This window comes from Crassostrea angulata, chromosome 2 (genome assembly GCF_025612915.1).
Source record: "Crassostrea angulata isolate pt1a10 chromosome 2, ASM2561291v2, whole genome shotgun sequence".
Classification (NCBI taxonomy): Eukaryota; Metazoa; Mollusca; class Bivalvia; order Ostreida; family Ostreidae; genus Magallana; species Magallana angulata.
The window spans coordinates 51,003,829-51,028,647 of record NC_069112.1 but is presented as its reverse complement, the minus strand read 5'-3'; the positions used below and the strand labels follow the sequence as shown (position 1 = coordinate 51,028,647).

General features: G+C 34.2%; 1 protein-coding gene and 1 pseudogene across 1 annotated transcript in view; one reads left to right on the top strand and one right to left on the bottom strand.

The window, feature by feature from the left end:
* Positions 1-3,067, bottom strand: part of LOC128171741 (receptor-type tyrosine-protein phosphatase epsilon-like) — a 28,501-nt gene extending 25,434 nt beyond the window's left edge. The window contains exons 1-3 of the mRNA XM_052837506.1: positions 2,942-3,067; positions 2,499-2,583; positions 36-254 (exon numbers count right to left, since the gene is read on the bottom strand). Of these exons, the coding sequence (XP_052693466.1) occupies positions 36-254; positions 2,499-2,562 (283 nt within the window). The 5' untranslated portion in view covers positions 2,563-2,583; positions 2,942-3,067. The remainder of the gene's footprint in view (positions 1-35; positions 255-2,498; positions 2,584-2,941) is intronic.
* Positions 71-11,722, top strand: LOC128171745 (uncharacterized; annotated as a pseudogene).
* Positions 11,723-24,819: the final 13,097 nt, after the last annotated feature.

Here is a 24,819-nt window from a genome sequence, read left to right as displayed (position 1 = left end):
TCAGGATATTCATAGAATCCTGTAGTTAGACTCACGATCGTTTCTGTACCAGATCGTGACTCGGTAGACGCTGTACTCGGCTCCTAGATCTACCCGCAGCCAGGCTGAGGGCTGGCCCACGTCTGTGTGCGTACAAGAGTCCTCCGCTATCAGGTTCAACAGATCCGGCCGACCATCCACGGCTCTGGATGCTACATAGTCTCGGTAAGTAGAGCTCAGATTGGCTTGGGTGATGTTTGGAATCACCAAGGGATCTACAAACAGGAATGTTGGTGTAACCCGTCAGTAAAAGCAGAGAGAGAATGAAAGTTATGCTTGGGTTTTTAGATATGGTGTTTAGTCTTAAAATATTCATACACACATTTATTATGCTTTTTAGCCGGGCTTTGCTGAAAGCAGAGTCCTGGCTGTAGGCAGGCAAATCGCCAATGATACGATAAATAGCACAACTTCAAAAGTAAACAAAAAAACCAAGTAGCTTCAAAGTACTAGTAAAAGCTTCCGCTGTACTAATTAGTAAAACAAAGAGCCATGTTTTGTCAAATCTATTGGGTTTTTTATTTGTTTGCGAATAAATTTAGCGTTGATTTTTTCCCCTTCTTATTAATTACGTGTTTTTAAGACTATGCGTTTTGGGCACATATATTCCATGAACTACTTTTCAAAGCATTGGTGTTTGGCTGCACATAGAAGTAATGAGGGGAAAGGGGTTGATTTTATAACGCTTGTTTCAAATTTCAATGCAACTGTTGATTTTGTTTCTACTAGACAGACATATTTTTATTTATAGCCGCTAACAAAACAATTCAGTCGCTCTCTGGCGCATTTCCGACATTAACAGCATAAGAGAGAGAGAGAGAGAGAGAGAGAGAGAGAGAGAGAGATTGCCAGTTTTACTACAAAATATGCCTAATGATACATCAAAAGAGCCCGGCTTTCAGTTCTACTTCCGTACTTTGATTTAGCTAAGTATTCACTTATTCGGGATTTTACAAATGAGTTGTAGATATCATTTACGTCTTTAGTAATTTTGTTTCTAAACTTTGCTACACGTCTGATGAACATTAATGTAATCTGCAATCAATTTTTAACGCCACTACGCATGAATGCGGGTAAACCCAGCTTTTTGAAAACACGACGGAAGAACAATTTGTTAACAATTTAGAATCAGTGTGTACATGTCTTAAATCAGATACTTCTCCGCCTCGCCTTCTATGGACTTTACCGACCCCACAAATTTCTGTACACAGTCAGTAACAAACCTAATAAGTAATAAAGTAAAGACATGGAACACTTATAAGTGTCTAGCACAACCCCATAAGCTTCATGATGGAAACAAGTTCAATTCGGCTGAACCATATGCGTATTCCATCTTTCAATTCTGATAAAGATCTCTCCTTTGTTCCCATCCTTGTCAGTCTGCCTCTATACTTCCTTGCCGACTTTGTCAAACTTATTAGCCTACCCCATCTTGTTTTGTCGTCGTCATTTTTATTGATAGATCGAGATGTCACGTGACCCATTTAAGGCGGGGTTATTCAAATCTTTTGTATTGAAATAAAATATTGTTGTTGTTTTTTTTAATTTCTCGTATGTTTTTTTCTCCGATTGAATTGGACAGGACAGCGTAATTTACGTGAAAGTCCTATATTTGTATAAAGTAATGAAGCAAATAATCAGATTTGATTAATGTTATTTACTAAAAATACGCCATGTATACCTTTAAGAAATAAGTATAAACATTTTACCAATGACCCCCTCCCTAAATACTGTGGAATGAGATTTCGGGGTCACTACCTTGAAAAGTGCTCGTGTATAATTAGGGGACAAGTAAGGTTCTATTATAATCATGTATGCTATGTATGTCAGTGAGCATCTCTCTCTCTCTCTCTCTCTCTCTCTCTCTCTCTCTCTCTCTCTCTCTCTCTCTCTCTCTCTCTCTCTCTCTCTCTCTCTCTCTCTCTCTTACACCCTTTCATTTTTTTTCACCATTTCATTCACGTGGCACTGCGATAAAAACATACAATAGTTGGGTGGATCTAGAGCCTAACATCTGGTTACATTAAATTATGAATATTTGTTTGTTATTGGAATGTATATGAGTGGTGTGTAGATGGTGAGATACATGTAGCGTAGATCTGAGTGTTCTATATGTCAGACGACATGGTCATATAATTTGTACTTACTCTAGCGTTTGTGCAGAACGAAAATGCACGGGTTTTTTTTAAAATGAAAATCAGTATATTTGTAATGTTATATACATGTAGCTATCAACAGATCAATAATATGTGTAACTCTTGTATGTTTTCAGATGTTGGTATTGTTGTGTACATAAAAGATGCTCTGTTTTATATTTAACAAACCACTGAATCATCAAAAAGCAAAATTCTCGATTTTTATAACTCTTTTTCCTGTGTAAATCATTTCTAATCGTTTTCTAAATGTAAAAAAATGGTTCAGTTTTGTATACAGTGAATGGTCATCAGATGTTGACATACCGTAAGTCAGAGCCTGGAGAATGGCGGTTAGGAGGAGAAGTGACGTCACCTGCAATCGGTCCATACCACAGCATTCATCGGACGGCTGAAATATGGAAGCATCTTTTTGTTTCACTGAGGTAAAATTTCAATAAAAAATTAGTTGAAACAGGGTTTTCAAACAAGACAGACTAAATTCATTCAACGGATGTTTCAGCGTTATTTTAACTGAAGTATGTGACGGAATCAGTACTAGTCGAGATTTTCCAAATGCAAATTCAAAACAGATATATGAACAAACATATCACTCTGTATATGCAGTTGTTTGAAGTGTCTTCGTTTTTATTAAATATAACTGGCGGCAAATAAGCGGGACGCACCCCCCCCCCCCCCCCCCCCCCCCGTCCACAAAGCATTCTTGGTTTGCGTGAATGCTTTAAAATGCTGAAGATTACAAACATTACCTTCTGTGTTGTTATGGCGTGTTCCTCCCAAAACAGCTATACATGTACTAACAATGTCTGGTACATCTCAATCGTCATCCCTGCTTACCACCGGAAGTGATAGACAGTCGCCGGAAGAGGGTAATTATCTAAGCCTGTGTCATCACTTCCATGCGACAAAAAGACTAGAGACAGGAGATTATGTCACGCGGGTCATAAAGATCAAAATCAAGACAAGAAGTACATGTAATTTTAATTTATTTGAGAAATAAAGTTCTTGTTATCGTGAATGTTGCAGAATAACCTCCTCGGTCTCGAATTGTTGTTTTGAAATATAAAAGCCATGGCGTACTTTCATGATCAGTGCGAGACAAATAGGTATTTTTGATCTGATAATTACTGATGACGTTCGTGGTATATTGGAGAATAATGTCCGCGGCATTTCTTTGATCTCGGTAATAACTGCAGTAGAATAGTGAATAAACCGTGACTGTAAGTTAATAGTGTATAAACCGTCACTGTAAGTTATAAGTACATAGAATTTTTAACTTGGCGGTTCTCTAGTCAGATTCAAGACAGTGATGAGGTTTCTTTGTTCATATGCAGTCTATATACTACTACATGTATATATTTGATATTACATAGTGAACCCTCCTCCGGAAATTAACCCCTTGGGATGGATGGCTACCAAAGCCCCCCCCCCCCCAATCCAACAATGAGTTCCATACCAACAATGAGGCTGCCCCCTTTACGTGCTCGCGGTTAAAGTTTTAACATTTTCAATTCCCTCAACGCTCAGGCACTAGATGCATGGATACCGCTTATCATCTATATCTATTTAAAATTTAAAAAATCCAAAGCCCATTCGCAGCTATTACTTGTTTATGTTTTTTTTTTCGATATGCAGAACCAAAAATTCTCTTTTGAAAATTAAACATTTATTTTTTAAGTTAAAAAAAACAAATTCTAAGTTTTAGGATTAAAAAAGCATCTTTAAAGGCATAAACACGGAGCAAAGAACATTAACAGGACGTCCGTTCTTTTACTTCCGGGTCAGCCGAAGATTGACCAAATTAGATTGTTTCCATAGGAGGAAAGTGAGGATCTGTCCCGTATTACTGTTATATAAAATGAATCTAAAGGGGGTTCCATGCCTCGAGTGCCAGTGCCTCAACGTGCATTTTCTAGTATGCTCATTTATTTTCTGTCGAGTTGTTGCGTACAACAGTGAAAAGGTTGAGTAACAACAAATAATGTTACAGATCTTATGAGAGGGTAAAACAGTCAGGACAGCAGTGACTTATTTGGGAGACACACCCGTTCCCAACGAACAGTTATCCAATCAATTAGTAATTGTTTAATAACTTTCTTAACAAAAACCTTAGTCAACTAATAAATTAATTTAGTTCTGTATACAGGGCTATTTTCACCCATTGTAACTTTCGTCCTTCTATTCTTGCAAACAGTTTCGCACCGTATTGAATTCGCCCAGACACGGATGTATTTAAAGATAGATAATATGAGACAGTATAATTTGCCCAGTCTTGAATTCGCCCACTGACAATGACAGCGAAAGGGGTGAAAATAAAACGAGGCGAATATTTCCTAGTATACAGTATTATAGAGAGGTGTAAAACACAATACACCTGTGAACTCACACAGCTCTTTCACCTGGCACGTTCAAAAGCATGTTGCTTTGAGTTAGAAACAGATGTATATTTTATGAAAAGAAATAAAGCGAATGTTTTCATATGCACATATTTATGTATGCAAAGATTTCTTCCACTTTTTCTTTCAAAATGGTTAATTTTGTTCCCGTAGGACTTTATTTCGATGGCTTGGAGATACTAACGTTACCCTCATGTAGAACCGCCTATTATATACGCACAATCATTTTACCCATTTTACGGACTCTATATACATGCTCCGGTATAAAATGCAAGAAAAGTAATCACTTTTTTATTTTTTATTTTTTTCATGTCGATAAATGCCAGCAATATAAAAGCAAGCTTCACTCTGGGTTTGTACACAATGAGAAATTCTTTTTACTTTCAGTACATCGACGAATACGGAAACTAATTGTGCAGTGGATTCAAATATTCCGGATCAAATTCAAATTTAATAAATAATTTTTTTTTCAAAGATTAAGGGGCCACAAAACGTTGCTTACGTGACTTTAATTGATCACATGGCAATTATCATTGAATATATATATATATATGGTTGAAACCTTCAGCAACCTAAGAAAACCCACGGACAGCACGAAATAATCATGATGATGTCAGACTCAAATTCCCACATAAGACGACTTAGCCTTTTCTTTTATCTACATTAACAATTATTCAGTCAATTCAACTTATTCTTAAATCGAACAGTTAATTTATTAAAAGAAATATATTAACAATTAAATGTTTTCGTTGCTGATTCATTCGGGATATCGATACGAAGGTATTTTAATTTGAACATATTTCAGAATGTAAATATATTACATAAATGAATTTGGCAGCAGGCAATGCCTTTGTAAGCCTACTCCATAATAACAAGGTACACATAATAATTACACATTATATAATTCAACACAGCTTTTATTTTAGTGCTTATCTGATGAAAACAAAAATCCTTTAATGAGACAGGCATGACATGTTTAGTCCGTTTAGTTTCTCTTTCACTGTCTGTCTGTCTGTCCGTCTGTATGTCTCTCTGTCAGTCTCTCTGTCTGTCTATTTGTCTGTCTGCTGTCTCTTTGTCTGTCTCTCTGTCTCTGTCTCTGTCTCTCTCTCTCTCTCTCTCTCCTCTCTCTCTCTCTCTCTCTCTCGTTGAGTGAGGAGAGGGATTTCCTGCCTGCGTCTAGAGGATCAGTGATAACTCATACAGTACGTTTCATTGAGTTTTGACGGAAGTGTAGAGTAGGTCCAATTAAGACTGCTAATGATCGTCAGACACATTATGTAAGAGCATTATGGTTTATATATCATTTATAGTAACGTTTTACAGCCATGATCGTAGTTACTATTAGATCTATTATTTTTTTTACTGAATACCGGGGTGGAGGGGGTCTATTCAAATTGTGTCATTGTGGACAGGTGAGAAACCTTGATTCATCTGATATTTTGGTAAGAACCAAACAACCCTCTTGTTGTGGCGTTGTAAAACGTCTTTTGACCCGTTTTTTAAAAACAATTCATAGTTTATAAATATCTTTAAATATCGATATCACTTGCGCTCATATAATATCAGATTTATTTAAGGACATATTTTTGATTTTTTGATATTTTTGACAGGTTTTGATACATGTACGTGTGTACCTCGAAAAAAAAATAATGCAAGTGACGACTCGATGTGATGGTGTATCGTCAATGTTATCCAATGGGTTGGCGGGTTTACTTCAAATGATGGACGAGGCCATCAATCATTTTTTTTCTTTTTGATCGGTATTACTCAATGGTCAACACGAACAAGAAACCTCATGTCATTGATGAGGGACATATCCAGTGGTCTGCGATGAGGCGGGGATGGGGTCGCCGGGAAGTGGGAGCTGGCGGTCACCAAGGTCAATAGCAAATTAATGGCACTGCCCGTATGTAGGGAGGGGACCACTGGAGGGAGGGGGAAATAACACCCAGGGAATCAGCAATAAGAGAGCCTTATTTTGACAAAATTGTCTGCAATTTTACCTTTGATGCATCAAAAGAAGTTGGGGAACAAGATGGCGCGAATGCCCAATGGTTTAATCGTAAAATATAATTTCAATTTCAGTATTTTTCAATCAAATTTTTACTTTGGTACTAGTAATATAATACAGAAAGGCACATATTTTTAATATTTTAACAATTTCCATAAGGTTTTTGTGGTATCCAACCGTCAGCCTAGTTCTATTACTTACCTTATTGAAGGTAAGGTGCTCTAACCACTGATCAAATTCTGTTAATCAACATTTTAAGTGCTTTATCTAAATACTACATGTGTGTGATTTGGCAAAGAATTTACGGTCTTGTATTTTTTTTTCCTGAAACGTTCAATTGCTGGGAAACAAAATGATATTTCTAATGTAGGGTGGGTCTTCACTCCAAGATTGTGTTGACTGAAATTGGTTCGTTTTCCTTTAAACCACAATAAAACAACGACAAATTAAGGAGCACAGGCTCACTCTATAATATAAAAAGACAAAGAATGTCTAAAAAATATCACTATTTGGAGATTTTAGAACATATCCATAAGTTTAAATCAGTATATTCCAAATATTGAACATATTTAAGGGCTTTAAATTGATGTGATGTGAAACACATCGTTTGGAACGATTTTTGATAGAATTTTCAAATTACTGATATTTTTCTGTTTCTTATCTCATCTAATATAGGCATTTTACCTGCCGTATCCTCTCATCTTCTTTGTGATACATTGAAATTTGTATTGGACAGTTTCACACGAGTGAAATTCGATATCAATTTGCATCATTTAAAATGTGTACAAATGTACCTGTCTTCAGATTTCGTAAGGAAAAAAACTCGAAAGTTTTTCAGGATAAAGTCATGAAAACAGTGGGAAAGAAGCACTAAAAATAATTATACCTTTTGGACACTGTATTAACGACTTTCACAAAATTGCTACAATATTCATTAAGTTTGTCTATGGGCCACATTTGATCCCAAAATTTCACTATACCAAAAGTAACAAACAAACAAACTAACAAATAATCATACGAACAAATTTAAAACAAATAAGCGAAACTTGTTTGTAATTAAAATTGACACCAGTACAATTTCTCTTCGCGTCTCTGGTCATCCAATTGATAATCAAACTTTTTATCCTACGTGTATTTAGTACTGTCAGATGTGTTTTAATTAACATTATATGTTAACAATCGTTATCTCTCCAGGAATTCAGCATAGGCAGAAATAGAACAACAGAAACAGTTAACAAGGAGTGAAAAAACAACGCATTCACACAGAGATAAAGAAGTATTCGTTAGAATGTACGTGAAGCAGATTGGTGTACGGGGATACACCTTAGTTATACTGGGTGCATAACACGAGTTCACATAAATGCAACACTATGCAAAGTTGTCAGCTCAGGAAAGGTTGTCATAAACCATAGTCCTAGACGCATTTTTGGCGTACAATGTAGGGGTTATTTTACTTATCTGACCTTTGTTTGACCATTGGCTGGGGGTCTGTATGTGTATATATACCAGACCTGCCCGACAGAACAACCGGCACCCGTCACACACCGCGGGCAGACAGGAGACAGACACAGGAGGCAGACACAGGAGACATACAGGAAACAGACAGGGTACAGACACGGGACAGAGGGATCACACACCGCTTGTACTCACTGTAGGTTGACTTTCATACTTGTTGTAAAATAATATTTTCACTTATTTCAAGATATTTTTTTGAGATACTTAGTGTTTTTTATTTGAGACTGTGATATAAGTACTATAAGACATTTTATTCTTTATGGTAGAGTTAATAACCATACATAAGGAGAAGATTTATGTTGTTTCATTAATATTCAAGGGTATCAATTTTCGTGAATAAAGTGAAAATCACAGTTTCAAGGATACGTAAATTCATGGTCAATGACCCCATCAATACAAACTGATAGTAGAAAATTCACTTCAATGAATATTCAATTTCATGGGTAAACTTAACAACGAAAGTTGGTATTCAGCGAATATTGATGAAACCACAGTATCTAAGTTATTTAGAACTTGTGTCTAATCCATTCGATTTCCTCAAAAAGATATGTTCAATTCAATTCAACCATACTTTTTTAGCCATGTGTTTGTTAGAGCTTTATTATTTCAGGTTAATATATTGTCCTTTATAATATATAAGAAATGTTACGCAGAAAAAAAAATTGTGCATTATTTTATTTTTTACTTTTTACAGATTCTGACATGTCGGGGCAGAGGTTTAGCAGTAAACTTCCCCTCTTGGTACCCGTCCTTTTACTCGCCTTGTGTAAGTCAACATACATTTAATTCTCTCATAGGAAAGCCGGAAATGTGTTTTGTAATTTTGATGATTTAAAAGTTGTTTAGAAACCGAAAAAAGGAATTCTTCAATCGTTAAGTTATACTTTTTTATTCAACATTTTCTTCTCCAGAACCACTGGGCCAATATCAACCAAACTTTGCACAAAGTATTCATAGGGAAAGGGCTTTCAAGTTTGTTCAAATGAAGGGTCAGGTCTCCTTTAATGGGAAGATAATTAGAATTATTGAAAATTTGTTTGTATTTTTCAAAAATCTTTTGACCAAAAAAGCTTAAACTTGTGTGGAAGCATTTTCAGGTAGTGTTGATTCAACTTTGTTTAAATTATGACTCCCGGGGTAGGATAGTGTACCAATGGGGGAGGGGGTCGAATTTTACATAGGAATGTGTAAAGAAAAATCTTTAAAATTCTTCTTTTCAAAAACCAATTGGCCTGAAAATCTGTTACTCATGTTAACGCATCCTCACGTATTGTAGATTTTAATTTATTCACGTCATAATTCCCGGGAGGGTGGGGCCACAGGGGGGGTCTTGGTTTTTACAAAGACGAATGATAGAAGTATTTAGATTTTTTAAAATTTTTTCTCAAAAATCATTTGGCCAAGAAATCTGTAAGGAAGCATCCGAAGGTAGTGGGGCCACAATATGTGGATGGGTAGGGGGAGGAATTGTTATATTTGGAATAGATAAAGAAAAGTTTTAATTATTTTCTTCAAAATTGAAAATTTTCATAAACAAGATACAATCTACAAGGTTGTCTAGATGTTTTGTATTTGATACACTAAAGCGGATTTTCTGATCAATTATGGCTATTGTAGCCCAGGTAAGCGATGTAACAACTGGGCCTCTTGTATTCTGTACACAGGGAAATATTCGCACCTGTTTTATTTTCGCACTTTCGTCTTCATTGTTAGCGGGCGAATTTAAAGCAATATGAGCTGTATTTTTTAGAATTTTATTTTGCTGTAAAAACCTGCTAGTATGCTAAGTCTGCATTTAACTTAAACTTTTATGATAAATAAGGTTGGAAAAAATCATTAATTTTTGTCAAAGGAAAGATGTCTCTTCTAAGGAACATATAGCAGATCAATTTTTGTACAGGACGACAATAATTCAATTTCGCTCCAATTAGGGCTCCTTAACGGCCCTATTTACAAAAATTTGGCGAAAAGAAATTTAAAAACCATGATATTTTTGTCATTTTAGTAGAAAATAACATTTTCGTTAAAAAAAAATTCATCATGAAAATTGCAGCTCATATTGCTTTAAGACTGGGCTTATTCATTCAAAGTCATATCATCAATCGTTAAACAAACCACTGTGTCTGGGCGAATTCAAAACTGGGTGAAACTAATTGCAAGTGTTGAAAGGAGAAAATTTCATGAACACCCCCCCCCCCCCCCCGAATACAGTTACTTTTTCATAACAAATACCGGTATACTGTAATCATCAGTATTGTCTTTTATTAATATATCAATTTAAAGTTAAAAATGATTACATGACAAATTTTAATTTGTCATGTAATCAAAAGCATTTTTAACTTTAGATTGAAAATTAATAAAAGACAGTATATGTGATTGTTATTCCTTTATAGATACCACTGCCGTGCTCGCTGCTCTAGAAAAGGGAGGCGGAGGTAAGTCAATGACGTATGCAGGTGTAGCTAAAAATGACGTAGTACATTGTAATTGAAAGGTTAGGTTATTTTTGTCAACCGTAGATCATGTGTTTATTTAGTGTGTGCGATTTTTAGAGAAGACATTGCTAAAACTAAACTTTCTTCGTCATCAAAATAATCTGAATCAGTTTTGATATTTTAAGTTTCATTACAACTACAATAAATAAATATTATGTATTTCACATTTAGAGAAAAAAGTACCTGTTTTCTTTTCTGAATTGAGTATCGTATTCATACACGTATACTTCTCACACATGTAAGTTTAATACATAAAGGTACATGTTTTTGTTGAATTCTATGATTGATCACCTATGCTCTATGTACTTCACCTACAGACTGCAGTGCGGGTGCCGACCAAGCCGCTAAGAACGACATTTGTGGCGGTCCAACCAAAGGTTTCTGTGTTGACAGTAAAACCTCCAAGGCCGCATGCGCGTGTTTTGATGCCTACGAAGGACCTCTTTGCCAAAGTAAGATTTAGATATATAGTATAGTGCTCATCTTATTTAGAACATTCTTTTTTTTTAAATGTTTGAAGTACCTATAGATCTATAACAAAATCTTCATGATTGAATTTGAAAGATTAGAGAGCTGTTGACACTAAGCATTGATTTCAGCTCTAGCTGCGCCGACCACCAGTAGCACTGGTAGCTCCAACGCCGGCAAGAACGCGCTAACGGCTCTAGCGCTCGGGCTGGGAGGGGCCTATCTACTGAACAGTCTGAACAATCAACAAGGCTTCAGAAATAATAGAATGGACCAATATCTGCTCTCAGGGACAGTGAACCCTTACCTAGCGGCACAGAACGCCGCGGCGACTGCCTCGTCCCTGGACGGATTTGTTGGTACCGACACAGGGGCCGCCTTTCCATTCCCTGTCAACACAGGGGGTTCCTACCCCTTGGTTCTGACGGGACCGCCAATGGGAAAGTTTAAGGGTTAAATGTAGCACGCTCATTGCCATATAACAATCTTAATAAAGTACATTATGTTATTTAAGAATGAAAACTCATGATTATGCTTCGAAGTAGTTGTATACTAGTTGTTAAGTATCCACATTAACTTCATACCGTTAATGGCATGCGATTACGAGGACATACTAGACATGTCGAGACATACAAAGAGGAAAACTGAATGTCGAGATTTTCAGTACCTTAATCTTCTGCTTATACCAACATATTTTCTGTTGCAACGTTTTCAGGTTCTATTACTCGGCTTCTCTTCTTGAGCAATTTAAAAAGTTATACACGTACAACTAAAATACATGTAGCTTTCTTTGGTATGTTGAACTACCTATTTACTGACAAATCGGACAATATCCCTCGACAGCAACGTCATGTATTAGTTACTGTCAAGGGGGACAACAGATTTAACATTGTCCGAATAGTCAGTAAGTAATAAGGGAAATACTATATACATAAGACCCGCGAACCAATCAAGGCAAAGGGTCAGGCCACGGGGGGGGGGGGGGGGGGGGGGGGTAACGTGTTCTTACTCTATATTTATTTATTTTTATTCATTTTTCAAACCATAAGGATATGATAAATGCTGATCTTCAACTTTTACTTAAATTAATGTTATACGGTAGTCCTTATTATGGACTTAATATCAATGTTCAAATACTTAAAGCAGTACATACCTTAATTGCAGAAACAAAAAACTTTTTGTAATTATTTATGGAAACAACATTTGGAAACAGTCATATCTTTTTTTTTTAAACCGGTATCACATTTTTATTTTCTCTCTTTTTTTTCTTTTTAGTTTTATCTTTTTTATTTCTATCTTTTCTATATCCCGTGTTGTATTATCAATATTGAACATTTAAATATTTCCATTTGTTTAGTTTAACCTTTATGTAGAGGGAAGGCTAAAACGGATGTACCTGTTGCCAAATCCCATTCAATATACTTAATTGAAAAAAATATTGTTTGAATAAATATAACACAGATTATAATAACCCACAGATTATAACACAGTTTATAATAAGACACATGTTATAAGACAGGTTAAAATAAGACACAGGTTAAAATAAGACACAGGTTATAATATGACACAGGTTAAAATTAGACACAGGTTATAATAAGACATAGGTTATAATAAGACATAGGTTATAATAAGACACAGGTGAAAATAAGACACAGGTTATAATAAGATATAGGTTATAATAAGACACAGGTTAAAATAAGACACAGGTTATAATAAGACACAGGTTATAATAAGACACAGGTTAAAATAAGACACAGGTTTTAATAAGACACAGGTTAAAATAAGACGACACAGGTTAAAATAAGACACAGGTTATAATAAGACACAGGTTATACTAAGACAAAGGTTATAATAAGACACATGTTAAAATAAGACACAGGTTATTATAAGACATAGGTTATAATAAGACACAGGTTATAATAAGACACAAGTTTAATAAGAAACAGGTTATGATAAAACACAGGTTATGATAATAAACGAGTTATAATTACACACATGTTTAATAAGACATAGGTTATAATAATACACAAAATGTAATAAGACACAGGTTATAATAAGACGCAGGTTATAATATGACACGGGTTTAAATAAGACACATGTTAAAAAGACACAGATTATAATGAGGTTATATCATGACACAGGTTATAATATGACACGGGTTATAATACGACACGGATTATAAAAAGTCACAAGTTATAAACAAAAACACTTACTAATAACACAGGTTTTTATAACACATGGGTTATGTTAACACACAGGTTATAATTAGACACAGGTTATAATATGACATGGGTTAAAATCAGACACATGTTTAATAAGACATAGGTTATAATAAGACACAAGATATAATAAGACACATGTTATAATAAGAAACGGGTTATAAATACCCACAGGTTATAAAAAGACACACATTATAATAAGACACAGGTTATTATAAGACGCAGGTTATAATTACACAGAGGTTATAATAAGACACAGGTTTTATAAGACACAGGTTATAATATGGCACGGGTTTAAATAAGACAAATGTTATAATAAGACACAGTTATTATAAGACGCAGGTTATAATTACACAAAGGTTATAATAAGACACAAGTTTAATAAGACATAGGTTATAAAAAGACGCAGGTTATAATTACACAAAGGTTATAATAAGGCACAAGTTATTATAAGACCTAGGTTATAATATGACACGGGTTTAAATTAGACACAGGTTTTAATTAGACACAGGTTGTTAAAAGACACAGGTTATAATCAGACACAGGTTATAATCAGACACAGGTTATAATCAGACACAGGTTATAGTAAGACACAAGTTTAATAAGAAACAGGTTATGATAAAACACAGGTTATGATAATAAACGAGTTATAATTACACACATGTTTAATAAGACATAGGTTATAATAATACACAAGATGTAATAAGACACAGGTTATAATAAGAAGCGGGTTGTAATTACCCACAGGTTATAGAAAGACACAGATTATAAGAAGACACAGGTGATAATAAGACACAGGTTATAATTCCACACAGGTTATAATTACACAAAGGTTATAATAACACACAAGTTTAATAAGACACAGGTTATAATCAGACACAGGTTATAATAAGAGGCTGGTTATAATTTCACAGAGGTTATAAAAAGACACAGATTATAATAAGACACAAGTTATAATTACACAAAGGTTATAATAACACACAATCTTAATAAGACACAGGTTTTAATAAGACACAGGTTATAATAGGACACAGGTTATAATAAGATACAGGTTATAATAAGACACAAGTTTAAATAAGGCACATTTTATAATAAGACACAAGTTATAAAAACACATATGACATTGGTTAGAAAGACACAGGTGATAATACCACAGAGGTTATAATAAAACATATGTTTAAATAAGACACAGCTTTATGAAGACACAGGTTATAATAAGATACAGACTATAATAAAACACAGGTTATAATAACATACATTGCAAGCCTTTAGGAATTACGAAATATATCAACAGTAAGGGCGGATAAAACAAACATGTTTACTAACTCTTGCGCTGAATAATTTCATGGTCAATAATATGTTAGTTTTTGGTTTTCGTCTTAATAGTCAATTAAAACTTTTCTGTTTAGAGATTTTGATAGCGTACACGAGTTTTAAAAGTTGTTCACCTTGGTCTTGGGTTCAAACATATTTTGTTGACACCGTATCATGGGAGATAACTCTTTTTTACTAAATCGATCAAAGGACACGGATTTTCTTTTTTTCTTTTACTCATAAAATTCATAAGGTATGTTTTATTTTTTTATTTTTTTTTTATTTATAATACATTTTTAACATCAAATCGACATAAATACATGTATCATGAAATTTACTTTTATCTGTAAACATTTACTGTGTGTAAAATGTTCAAATGTGTAATTTTATTGAAGTGTCAAGCAAAATTTTGTGAGTGTCAAAATTATTATACATGTACATTGTCAAAAGGTTATAATGCATTTTGATATCAAATTATTATGGTTAAACGATTAAATAGATGTTCCAGCATATCTTGTTAGGAAAACGATTATAAATATAGTATGTACGTAAGTAAGTAAGTAATTTATTATAGTGACATGTGTTATAACAATTACAACATGTTATACAAAATAGATAATGAAACACCCGGCCCATTGGGCCTATATATCACTGCAAATACAATTATAACATATATACACATATTACGCATTGCGTTTTTTATACAATAATGATTGTCTGTAAAGGTAAGATTCAAGTAAATATTGTTTTGCCTCGGATAAAAATGTCTCGACATCATTGGATGAATCGTGTCACGTGATTGCCTTATAAATCTCTTTACACGGCAAGCGTCAAAATTTATACGGCAACATGGCGGACCTAACGTTATTTGAGCTGAATTTTTACACAAACGTTCAACCATACCTTGAATTTTTAAGCCCCAAAATATTTTAGAGTGATATCCCTTTGCCCGTGACGTAATAAAACGATTCTATATACAATGGCATTCAGGTTTGCTCAGACGACTGACGAGAAAGGTACAAACTTAGAGAATAAGCCTATGAATTTAATTCTTATTAGACGGGGTCAAGTGACCCCGTCTATTGGTTTACTGTCAGCCGAAGTCTCAAACCGGAAGGCACGCGTAGAACACACGAATTGAGTCTACGCGTAAGAAAATAGTGCAGAAAGTTTTCATGCATTTCAGTAAATATGTATTACAAAAACACGCATTAAATCTTTTTAAGTCCTCTGTGTATAAACAAAATTCTATTTAGAAAATAAACAAATAGTTTTATTGATCAAAATATTCTGGCTCGGGTTCAAATGTGGAATGAGTTACGTAACTGAATGCACAGCGCCGTTGACGATTCAGTTAGTGTACGAGCTCATTAATAAAAAAAAGAGGTAGATGGTGGAATCGAAATTAAAGTTCCCAAACGCAATGTGCCATATTTGATAAGTTGTGAATTTTATTTTGACAGTCTTTCACCTTAATACTACCAAACTTCATGCGAAAGCCGAAATTAAAATCGTGACGGGTTATACACAGATGTTTTACAAATTAAATAGGTGTTTCATTGGCTTCCAGTCTACTTGCGGTATGACTGCTGTTCGTCTCTAAATGAATTTTGTACCAAGAAAATAAAAACAAATATGAATTTGCCTTCTCGTTCGTTGGCTCTTTAGTTGATTAAACTGAATTTAAATTTTAAACAATGCATTGTAAGCAAAATCTATAATAGATTGTACATTTTGGAAGACTTATACATCATATAATATAAATTATACAATCTTATCGATTGAAGAACCAACTTGAAGTTAAATGTTAATGTTCATGTTTTCCGGCTTCGTTGGGATCAGGCTTGGGGTGAATTACATTGTAAAATGATGCATTACATTACCATTATTTCATGAATTAGGGCATTAAATTACCATTACCATTACTTGATTTTCTTGAAGTAATGCATTACATTATCATTACATGAGTAAAGTAATGCATTACCATTACTTAGTGAAAAGTCAATAAGTTTTAAAAAAGTAATTTAAAAACTAAATAAAGAGTTTTTGTAAATATTTCATAAATAAAACATGCTTAAAATATTTACAGGTCCATGTTCATGTTCACTCTCAGGTTCAGATTTAATGACTTATACAAGATTGCTGTTGCACTTGTAGTTCTCAAAGTAAGGTTGGTCCCGTAACATTTACACGCTAATGGCGGAGTTGACAATATCTGTTATATATGTCTCTGATTTTCGGAGTATGATTTTTAATGAAAGGAACGGTTGTATCGTAATTCGTGTAGGTGATGCACGAGTTTACACAAAAAAGGAGTAAGTGGCGAACGGATTTATTTTTACCTATTAATTTTGCATGAATCGCAAATGAAGAAAATCGTGTCAGATAAGTCGGTCTTAAAAATCAAAATGGCGACCGTGACAAATTTTTTTATTGTCAAAGTTCTTGGAATCTTATTGTAAAAAAATATTTCTAACGTCAGGTGCCTGTGTTTGTTATCGGTATACAAATGTTCACTTTGTTTGTTAATTCAGCAGTTTTAGACTTTTCGGGGTTTTCATAAAACTTTTATTACGGATACCGTCCGACTTTTGGATTTTCTTTTGGATCACAAAATTGAATAAATCTAATGATTAAAATTATCTATTTTGATATAGTTGTTTGATTTTCCCGGTTATAGTAGTAATTTTTAGAAAATTTCCTTGGGGTCTTATTTTACATACTGCAATAATATACCGTTGTGTCAATTTTCTACAATTACCGGTATGAAGGCCGGGATTGAGTAAAATTTAGACAAAGTATCAGACAATCGCAAAAAGCCGAATTAACATAGATTGTAACAACTAATTCAAACTCATAAATTTTGGAAGCATATTCGAGGAAATCCAGGACAATTACAAATTCAATCTTTCAAGACCCCGTCTTTCAGTACTCTCAGTACTTTGATATATTATCTTTTGTTGTTTACATATCAAACTTTAGGTCCTCGACAAAACAAAACACTTTCCGCCGAGCCTTCTATGGACTTTACCGACACCACAAATTTCTGTAAACAGTCAGTAACAAACCTAATAAGTAATATTTAGAGGTTTGTCTTGGAAAATTTGACAGTAGAAAAATAATACAGTCTAAATTTGACATTACCAGTGTTGGATTATATCCTATATTATTAAATAATTCCCTTCTAAAATCAGAATAGATTCCATGGTCTATTTTAACATTAAACAGACCCTCCCACGGCTGTTAGATAATACAAGTATATCAACGTGAGTGATTATTTTGTATGGAACGCCTCAACTGCCTTATGTGAATAAACTTCATTATATGATTATACTTTACCATTACATGATGGTACTTTAACATTACATGATGGTACTTCAACATTACATGATAGTACTTTACCATTACATGATGGTACTTTAACATTACATGATGGTACTTCAACATTACATGCTGATACTTCAACATTACATGCTGATACTTCAACATTACATGCTGGTACTTCGACATTACATGCTGGTACTTCAACATTACATGCTGATACTTCAACATTACATGCTGATACTTCAACATTACATGCTGATACTTCAACATTACATGCTGATACTTCAATATTACATGATGGTACTTTAACATTACATGCTGATACTTTAACATTACATGCTGATACTTCAACATTACATGCTGATACTTCAACATTACATGCTGATACTTCAACATTACATGCTGATACTTCAACATTACATATTGGTACTTTAACATTACATGATGATACTTTAACATTACATGCTGATACTTCAACATAACATGATGATATTTCATAATATATTGACACTTTCTCTTAATATGATGGTGATTAACTGTGTTTTTGTCAGTTGATTTTCATTAAACATTTACACTGAAAGATCTTCAAACCTACTCCAGAGGCCTATAATGTTGCAAGTATTGGAAAAACTTGGATTGCAACATGCTTATGAACATTTTGAAAAAGAAAAAATAACGCCGGATATTGTTTGTAAGCTGTCTGTCCAAGAATTCGAAGCCGTTGGCATTTCAAATAGAGCGGAGATGATGAAAATCAGAATTGAGTGTGTAAAGTTTGGACGATTTCCACCGAATAGGATTCAGGGTAATGTAGGACCACCTATGTTTGACATTCCAAAATCAACAATAGAGAATTTGCTTGAAAATAACTTTGAAATTTCTGATATTGCAACACTGTTATTGGTATCCGAGAGGACTATTTATCGCAGAATGGCGCTCTTTGGATTGAGTAAAAGCGATTTTTCAGAAATTAATGAAAACGACCTCGATGAACAAGTTGGTAAAATATTAAACAAATTTCCTCTTTGTGGTGAAAATATGCTGAGACAAATGTTGCTTTCAAAAAATATTCGAATTCAGAGATGGAGACTCAGAGACTGTATTCATCGAATTGATAAAGAAGGAGTTCAATCAAGAAAAATAGGCCGACTTCATAGGCGCATTTATAATGTTCAAGGTCCAAACCACCTATGGCACATAGATTCAAACCATAAACTGGTACGTTGGAGGTTTGTTGTAATCGGTGGTATTGACGGTTTCAGTAGACTGGTTACGTATTTGAAGTGTGTTGACAACAACACATCTAGAACGGTATTAGATTGTTTTTTGCTCGGTGTGGACACTTATGGACTCCCTATGAGGGTCCGGTCAGACAAAGGACTGGAAAATGTATCAGTCGCAGACTACATGCTATTAGAACGGGGTGACGGAAGCATGATAACTGGAAAAAGTACGCATAATCAAAGAATAGAGAGACTTTGGAGGGACGTTTTCGAAGGCGTGTTATGTTTCTTTTATAATTTATTCTATTTTATGGAAGACCAAGGAATTCTAGATGCCTTGAATGTAAAAAATTTAGCTGCACTGCACTACATTTACATGGATGAAATAAACAGAAGACTTCAATTTTGGGCTCGGGCGTGGTCACGTCATAGAATCCGCACAGTGAAAGCTTCCCCAATTCAATTATGGATGAGTGGACAAATTCAAAATCCTGTTGGCATTCCCCTCGACAGGAATGATTTACAAGATTATGGTGTTGAAGGTTACGTTGATCACACTGATGTTGAATACGGTGACAGACCAGTATTTGAACCAGTTTCACAAATGCTTACTGAAGACTGTAGAGTTGCCTTAAATGTAGACTTAAGAAGAAATAACAGAAATTTCGGAATTGACGACTATTTAAAGTGTTTAGAAATTATAAATAGATTCTAGAAATTTCCCATTTTAATCATAATAAACCAAAAGGTGACAATCTACTCCATTTCTTTTTTATTCGAATATACAGAGCAGGTTATCTTTAAACAATATAAAATGCTTTCTTTTGTGATTCATGCGGGATATGAGGGTGGCGACATTGCAGAAAAAATCATGTATCGCATTAGCAGATTATGTATTATTATATTTTTTTGCAATAATGGATGAAGTAGTTTGTGACCACAGAAATATAAAAGACCAACTCTTTTTTTCATTATACTACATTTCTTTAAAAAACAATAGTACTTGGATGTTGAAAGCACAACACTTTAGATATGAACCAACAGGTACATACCAAGATGCTCCTCTTTATCATAGAAGGAGGTATAAAGAAGTAAAACTGTCAAGACTTGCAACATTTATTATCAAATAATTTTTTTTCTACTAAAACTTGCAATTTTGATGCATGAATTATACAAAAAGAAAACAGTTTTTGATACCAGTAACTACTTAGCAGTTTTCAAAAATATTAAAAATATTACCTTTATTGATTCATACTAATTTTGACTTCTATAATCCTAATTTAAATATTTAATCAATTCTATTTTATACAATCAATCTGATTCAGAAAAAAATTGTCTGAAATGTAAAACACACTGCCTCTGATTCTTTTAATCATGTTTCATATTGGCAAATTTTATCAGGAAATTCAACAAATCAAATTAAACAACATCTGTCCCAGTGAAAATTGTACCCTTGCAAGGCTGTTATATACATGTACTACTCTATAAACATGTTTTGTAAACAATGAATTTGCAATACAAATCACGGGACATTCCTTCTATGTATAGTATGAACAATAGAGTTATAGACCCCTAATTGTAAATTTAAAAAAAAGATTTTCCATTACTTTACCTTTCAAAAATGACTCATCATGTAAAAAAACTACAATAAATCGTGAAAGTTGGAGCATCATACATCATAGGTGTGGATAAAAGTTAAAAAAGAGTAATTTACAAGTAATATTATCAAAATAATCTTCACAAAAATTGCAAGCCAAGAGGAGGAAAAACTACTGTACAACATCGTAAACCTGGGCCATAAAGCAGTCTTTTTGACTCTTTTGAATAAAAGATAGTTGAATAGAGTGTGCTGATGATTTTTTTTTTCTCAGATCCAAAAAGAAAAGCATAAAAAACCATTTTGCTTTCTTAAAACTGAAAGTTTAAAAAACAAGGTACATGGTATGTCTTCCCCAAAATCTAATATCAACAGACCAACAGGTCCTAACAGTCACCTGAGTACCTCAGCTAATACACAACACCTGGCAAGAATTCTCATATCTCTCTCTCTCTCTCTCTCTCTCTCTCTCTCTGTGCAACCAATTAGCTTTATTCTGGAGTAAATATTATCTAAAATATGGTAATACCCCCCCCCCCTCTCCCTACCTGAAATCTTGCAAAAATGCCAATGAAGTTTACAATTTACCTTTCTCTTACCCCCCTTGAAAAAAATTGGCCACATAGTTTTCAAGAAGAAGTTAAAAATGTTCAATTCTTAATCCATGACAATGGACGAAAACCAATTGAGTCACTCAGGTGACTTAAAAGACTAAGACCAAAGTGAATCATCATATACAGGTACATGTATCTCTGTTAACTTGTGAGAAACACCAACTAATCAAAGGCCTGAAGGACCATAATGGCTTACGGGTTTGATATGACTATATTTACATGGATCGAGTATGATTCCCTCTATTTCTTACGGAAACTTTAGTTTATTTATAGCTCTATAGAAAGTAACTAGCTACATGTAATTCATAGATCTATAGAAACTAACAGGACCGATATCAACATGCCCCATTTGTTGATTGGTCGAACCTTAGTGACCTAAACAGACAGGATTGAAATCTAGACGCCTCTTTTACCAATTGGTTGAAACCACCATTGCTTTTAGGAAAATCATAGACTGCATGAAATTATTATGATGATGTCAGACTCAAACTCCAATATGAGACAATTTGCTTCTTTCTTTTATCCAACGACTGAAGTACATTAACTGTAAATTCATACAAGGATATAGGACACAAAAAAAACTTAAAACCATCATGCTCTCAAATAATATGTTTTACGGTGCGACCGTTGGGGCGAACACAGCATGTGATCAAACAAAGAATTATAATAAATCAATAAAAATAAAAATAACAACGTAAAATTTGAATGCAAAAAATAAAACCTATTTTCAGTAAATTTTCATTATTCATAGTTTATAAGATTTGTTATAATTTATTTATGTATAAGTAGAACGGTAGTTTAATCTCAGATACAATGTTTTTGAATGACAAAGATTTTATTATACACATATTCATTGCACTGTATCTCCTCTTTTAAAGTGACTGTATCGTCAGTTCATCCCCTTTTTTTTGCAGTAGACATTTTTTCTTCCTTCATATAAAACTTGTCTCATCATAGGGCTCCCCCCCCCCCATGTTAAAACAATAATATTTCATTTTTTTTTTCAATTTACACATAAAAAATCGACTTATCATGAATTTGCCCCCTCCATTTAAAAAAAAAATGTTTTTTTTTATTTACGCTTAAAAATATTTGCTTATCATATTGAAAGAACATGGTGCCCCCCCCCCCCTCCTCCCGCATGTAATAAATTGAAGTAAAAATAAAGAAACCAGTGAACTGCTAAACTGCTAAAGAGGTGAAGGATTAGAATTTTCATGATTTTTTTTCTTTCTGCTCGCAAACATTTTTTGGATGAGCCCCCCCCCCTTTTTTTTTAAAAAGGCGATGCTACGTGTACGTTTCAGGAAATTACCGTAATTATAGTGAATAAAATTAATGTGAGCATTCATCCAGATGAGTGCAATTAATTTACATCTGTTTCCTGTGTCTGAAGAAATGTCCTTATTCATCAGCTGTTCTTTAGCTTAGCCTTTGCAAGATTTTGAGAGGATTTCATTTTAGCAGATTTACAATAACTTCAGTTAGAGTAATTTCCCCTTATCAGCGCTTATTGTGACGTCAAAGCTGACGTTGGTTAAGTGTCGCCTAACTCTTTTTTTAAAAAACTAACCTGAGAAATAAAAGAACGCAAAATATACCGTTTTATTTACTTAAAAAGCATGATGTTCTTAAAATTACACATATGCATCTCAAAAGTTTTACTTTAATTCTCGCGAGAACGTGAGGTTGGAAACCATTGGTACAATGAATTGTGGGTCAAAATTTACTGACGCCGAAAAAATCTATCGGATCAATGTGTAAACCTTTGTGACGTCACTCGATTATCTTTGATTGAGAGTGTACTGAGGCGAACTTTAGAGGTAGCACTGGCTGTATGTGGTATACATCGTTATTGTTTTTATTATCTTGCTGATTCTCGTGAGAGTGTGAAGTGATAAAATTGCAATGATTACAGGGAACTACTGGGACGATTAAAACAATGCATTACTGGTCCGATTTACTGACGCCAAAAAAATCCGTTGAATGTGCAACTAGTCCGAATTTTCTATTCACACACGCCTTGCCAGTAGAGCTCGCTTCGCTCCGGCGCTGCGCGCCGGCGAGCTGCGCTCGCTATAAGTATACCTTGTATTCCTACGCACTATGAACTTGCGCGAGAGTTGGTGCACGGTGCGACGTAACAGCGCCACAGCCAGCGCGAAATCACTGCGCCTTAAAAATAATATAACCAAATGATGAAAAGTACTGCATGTTATGTACTATAATTAATGAATTCTCATGAAATCTACACCCACAAGTATTATTCCATTTTATTTGTATTTCATAAATGTATATTTATTCATATTTTTCTGGGTTTTTTCTACTTTTCTAAGAGGCGGACCTTCACAAGCTTTTATAAGAAATATAGATTCACAAGGCAGTTCTAACACCTTCTGTTTTATTTTTTTTCCCTTTGTACAGAGATAAACTCTTTGGAGGGGGGGGGGGGGGGGGCAAGAAACAGGCAGAACTATTCAATTACAGCAAAATTGTTTTGACACCAAATTTAATTAAAATTAATTACTGCACTATAACTTTGCAGTCAATCTCTCTTCACATGACATGTGTACACAGTCATTTTCAGAGGCATACTATACGATGTCTTTATGTTATAGTAATATGACATCGCTTCCGTATATGACTTGCAATCAAGCTTAACTGCATATTGTTTTCTCATTTGAGTACATTTGGTCTCAAGTTTCCAATATTTTTACGACAAATAAACAGTTCACTCATAGCACAACCAAGGTAACTCCATCGAGGGAACATTATACTATTTTTAGATCTTGGAAAATCCCCAACATTCGGTAATGGCGGAGGTGTCGAAGAAGGCACATTATATTAAAACAAGTAGTAATTGCCCCTCTATATATGCATTTATTACCGATTTATAATCCCAGGTTCAATATATCTCAACCACAAGTTCAGTCCTTTAACTGTTAAACACTTTCACCCTTGCTGAGATCGATGTAGATCGAAGTTAGCGACGCTCCCTGTGGGTGCAAACGTTTTTATGAAGATTGAACGAATTAACGACAAATTTACATTTACTTATCACTGTTAGGATCTGAAATAATTGGGAAAAGATTGTTTGCTTATAATACATGTATGCATAGCGGAAAGCATGGCGGCACTGTGTGATGCATGGCGTGGGCCTATACCTCTATGCAAAAACGGCCTAGGGAAAACACTGCATTTAATATTCATTCGCGTTAGATTTCGAGTTTATTTAAATAAAGTCAATTCATATTGGTTACAATAACATAAGTGATAATAACATATGGAAAATATAATCTTGCTAAAAGATATTTATTTTGAACAACGAACAGTTAACTTTGCAACATTCGAATAGAACTATTTTTTGTCGCGCATGTTTAGATAACTGAACTCTTTGCCGTAAAGATTATCCGGCAACTAGATGGCCGTAAGCCATAAAAATCTTGCT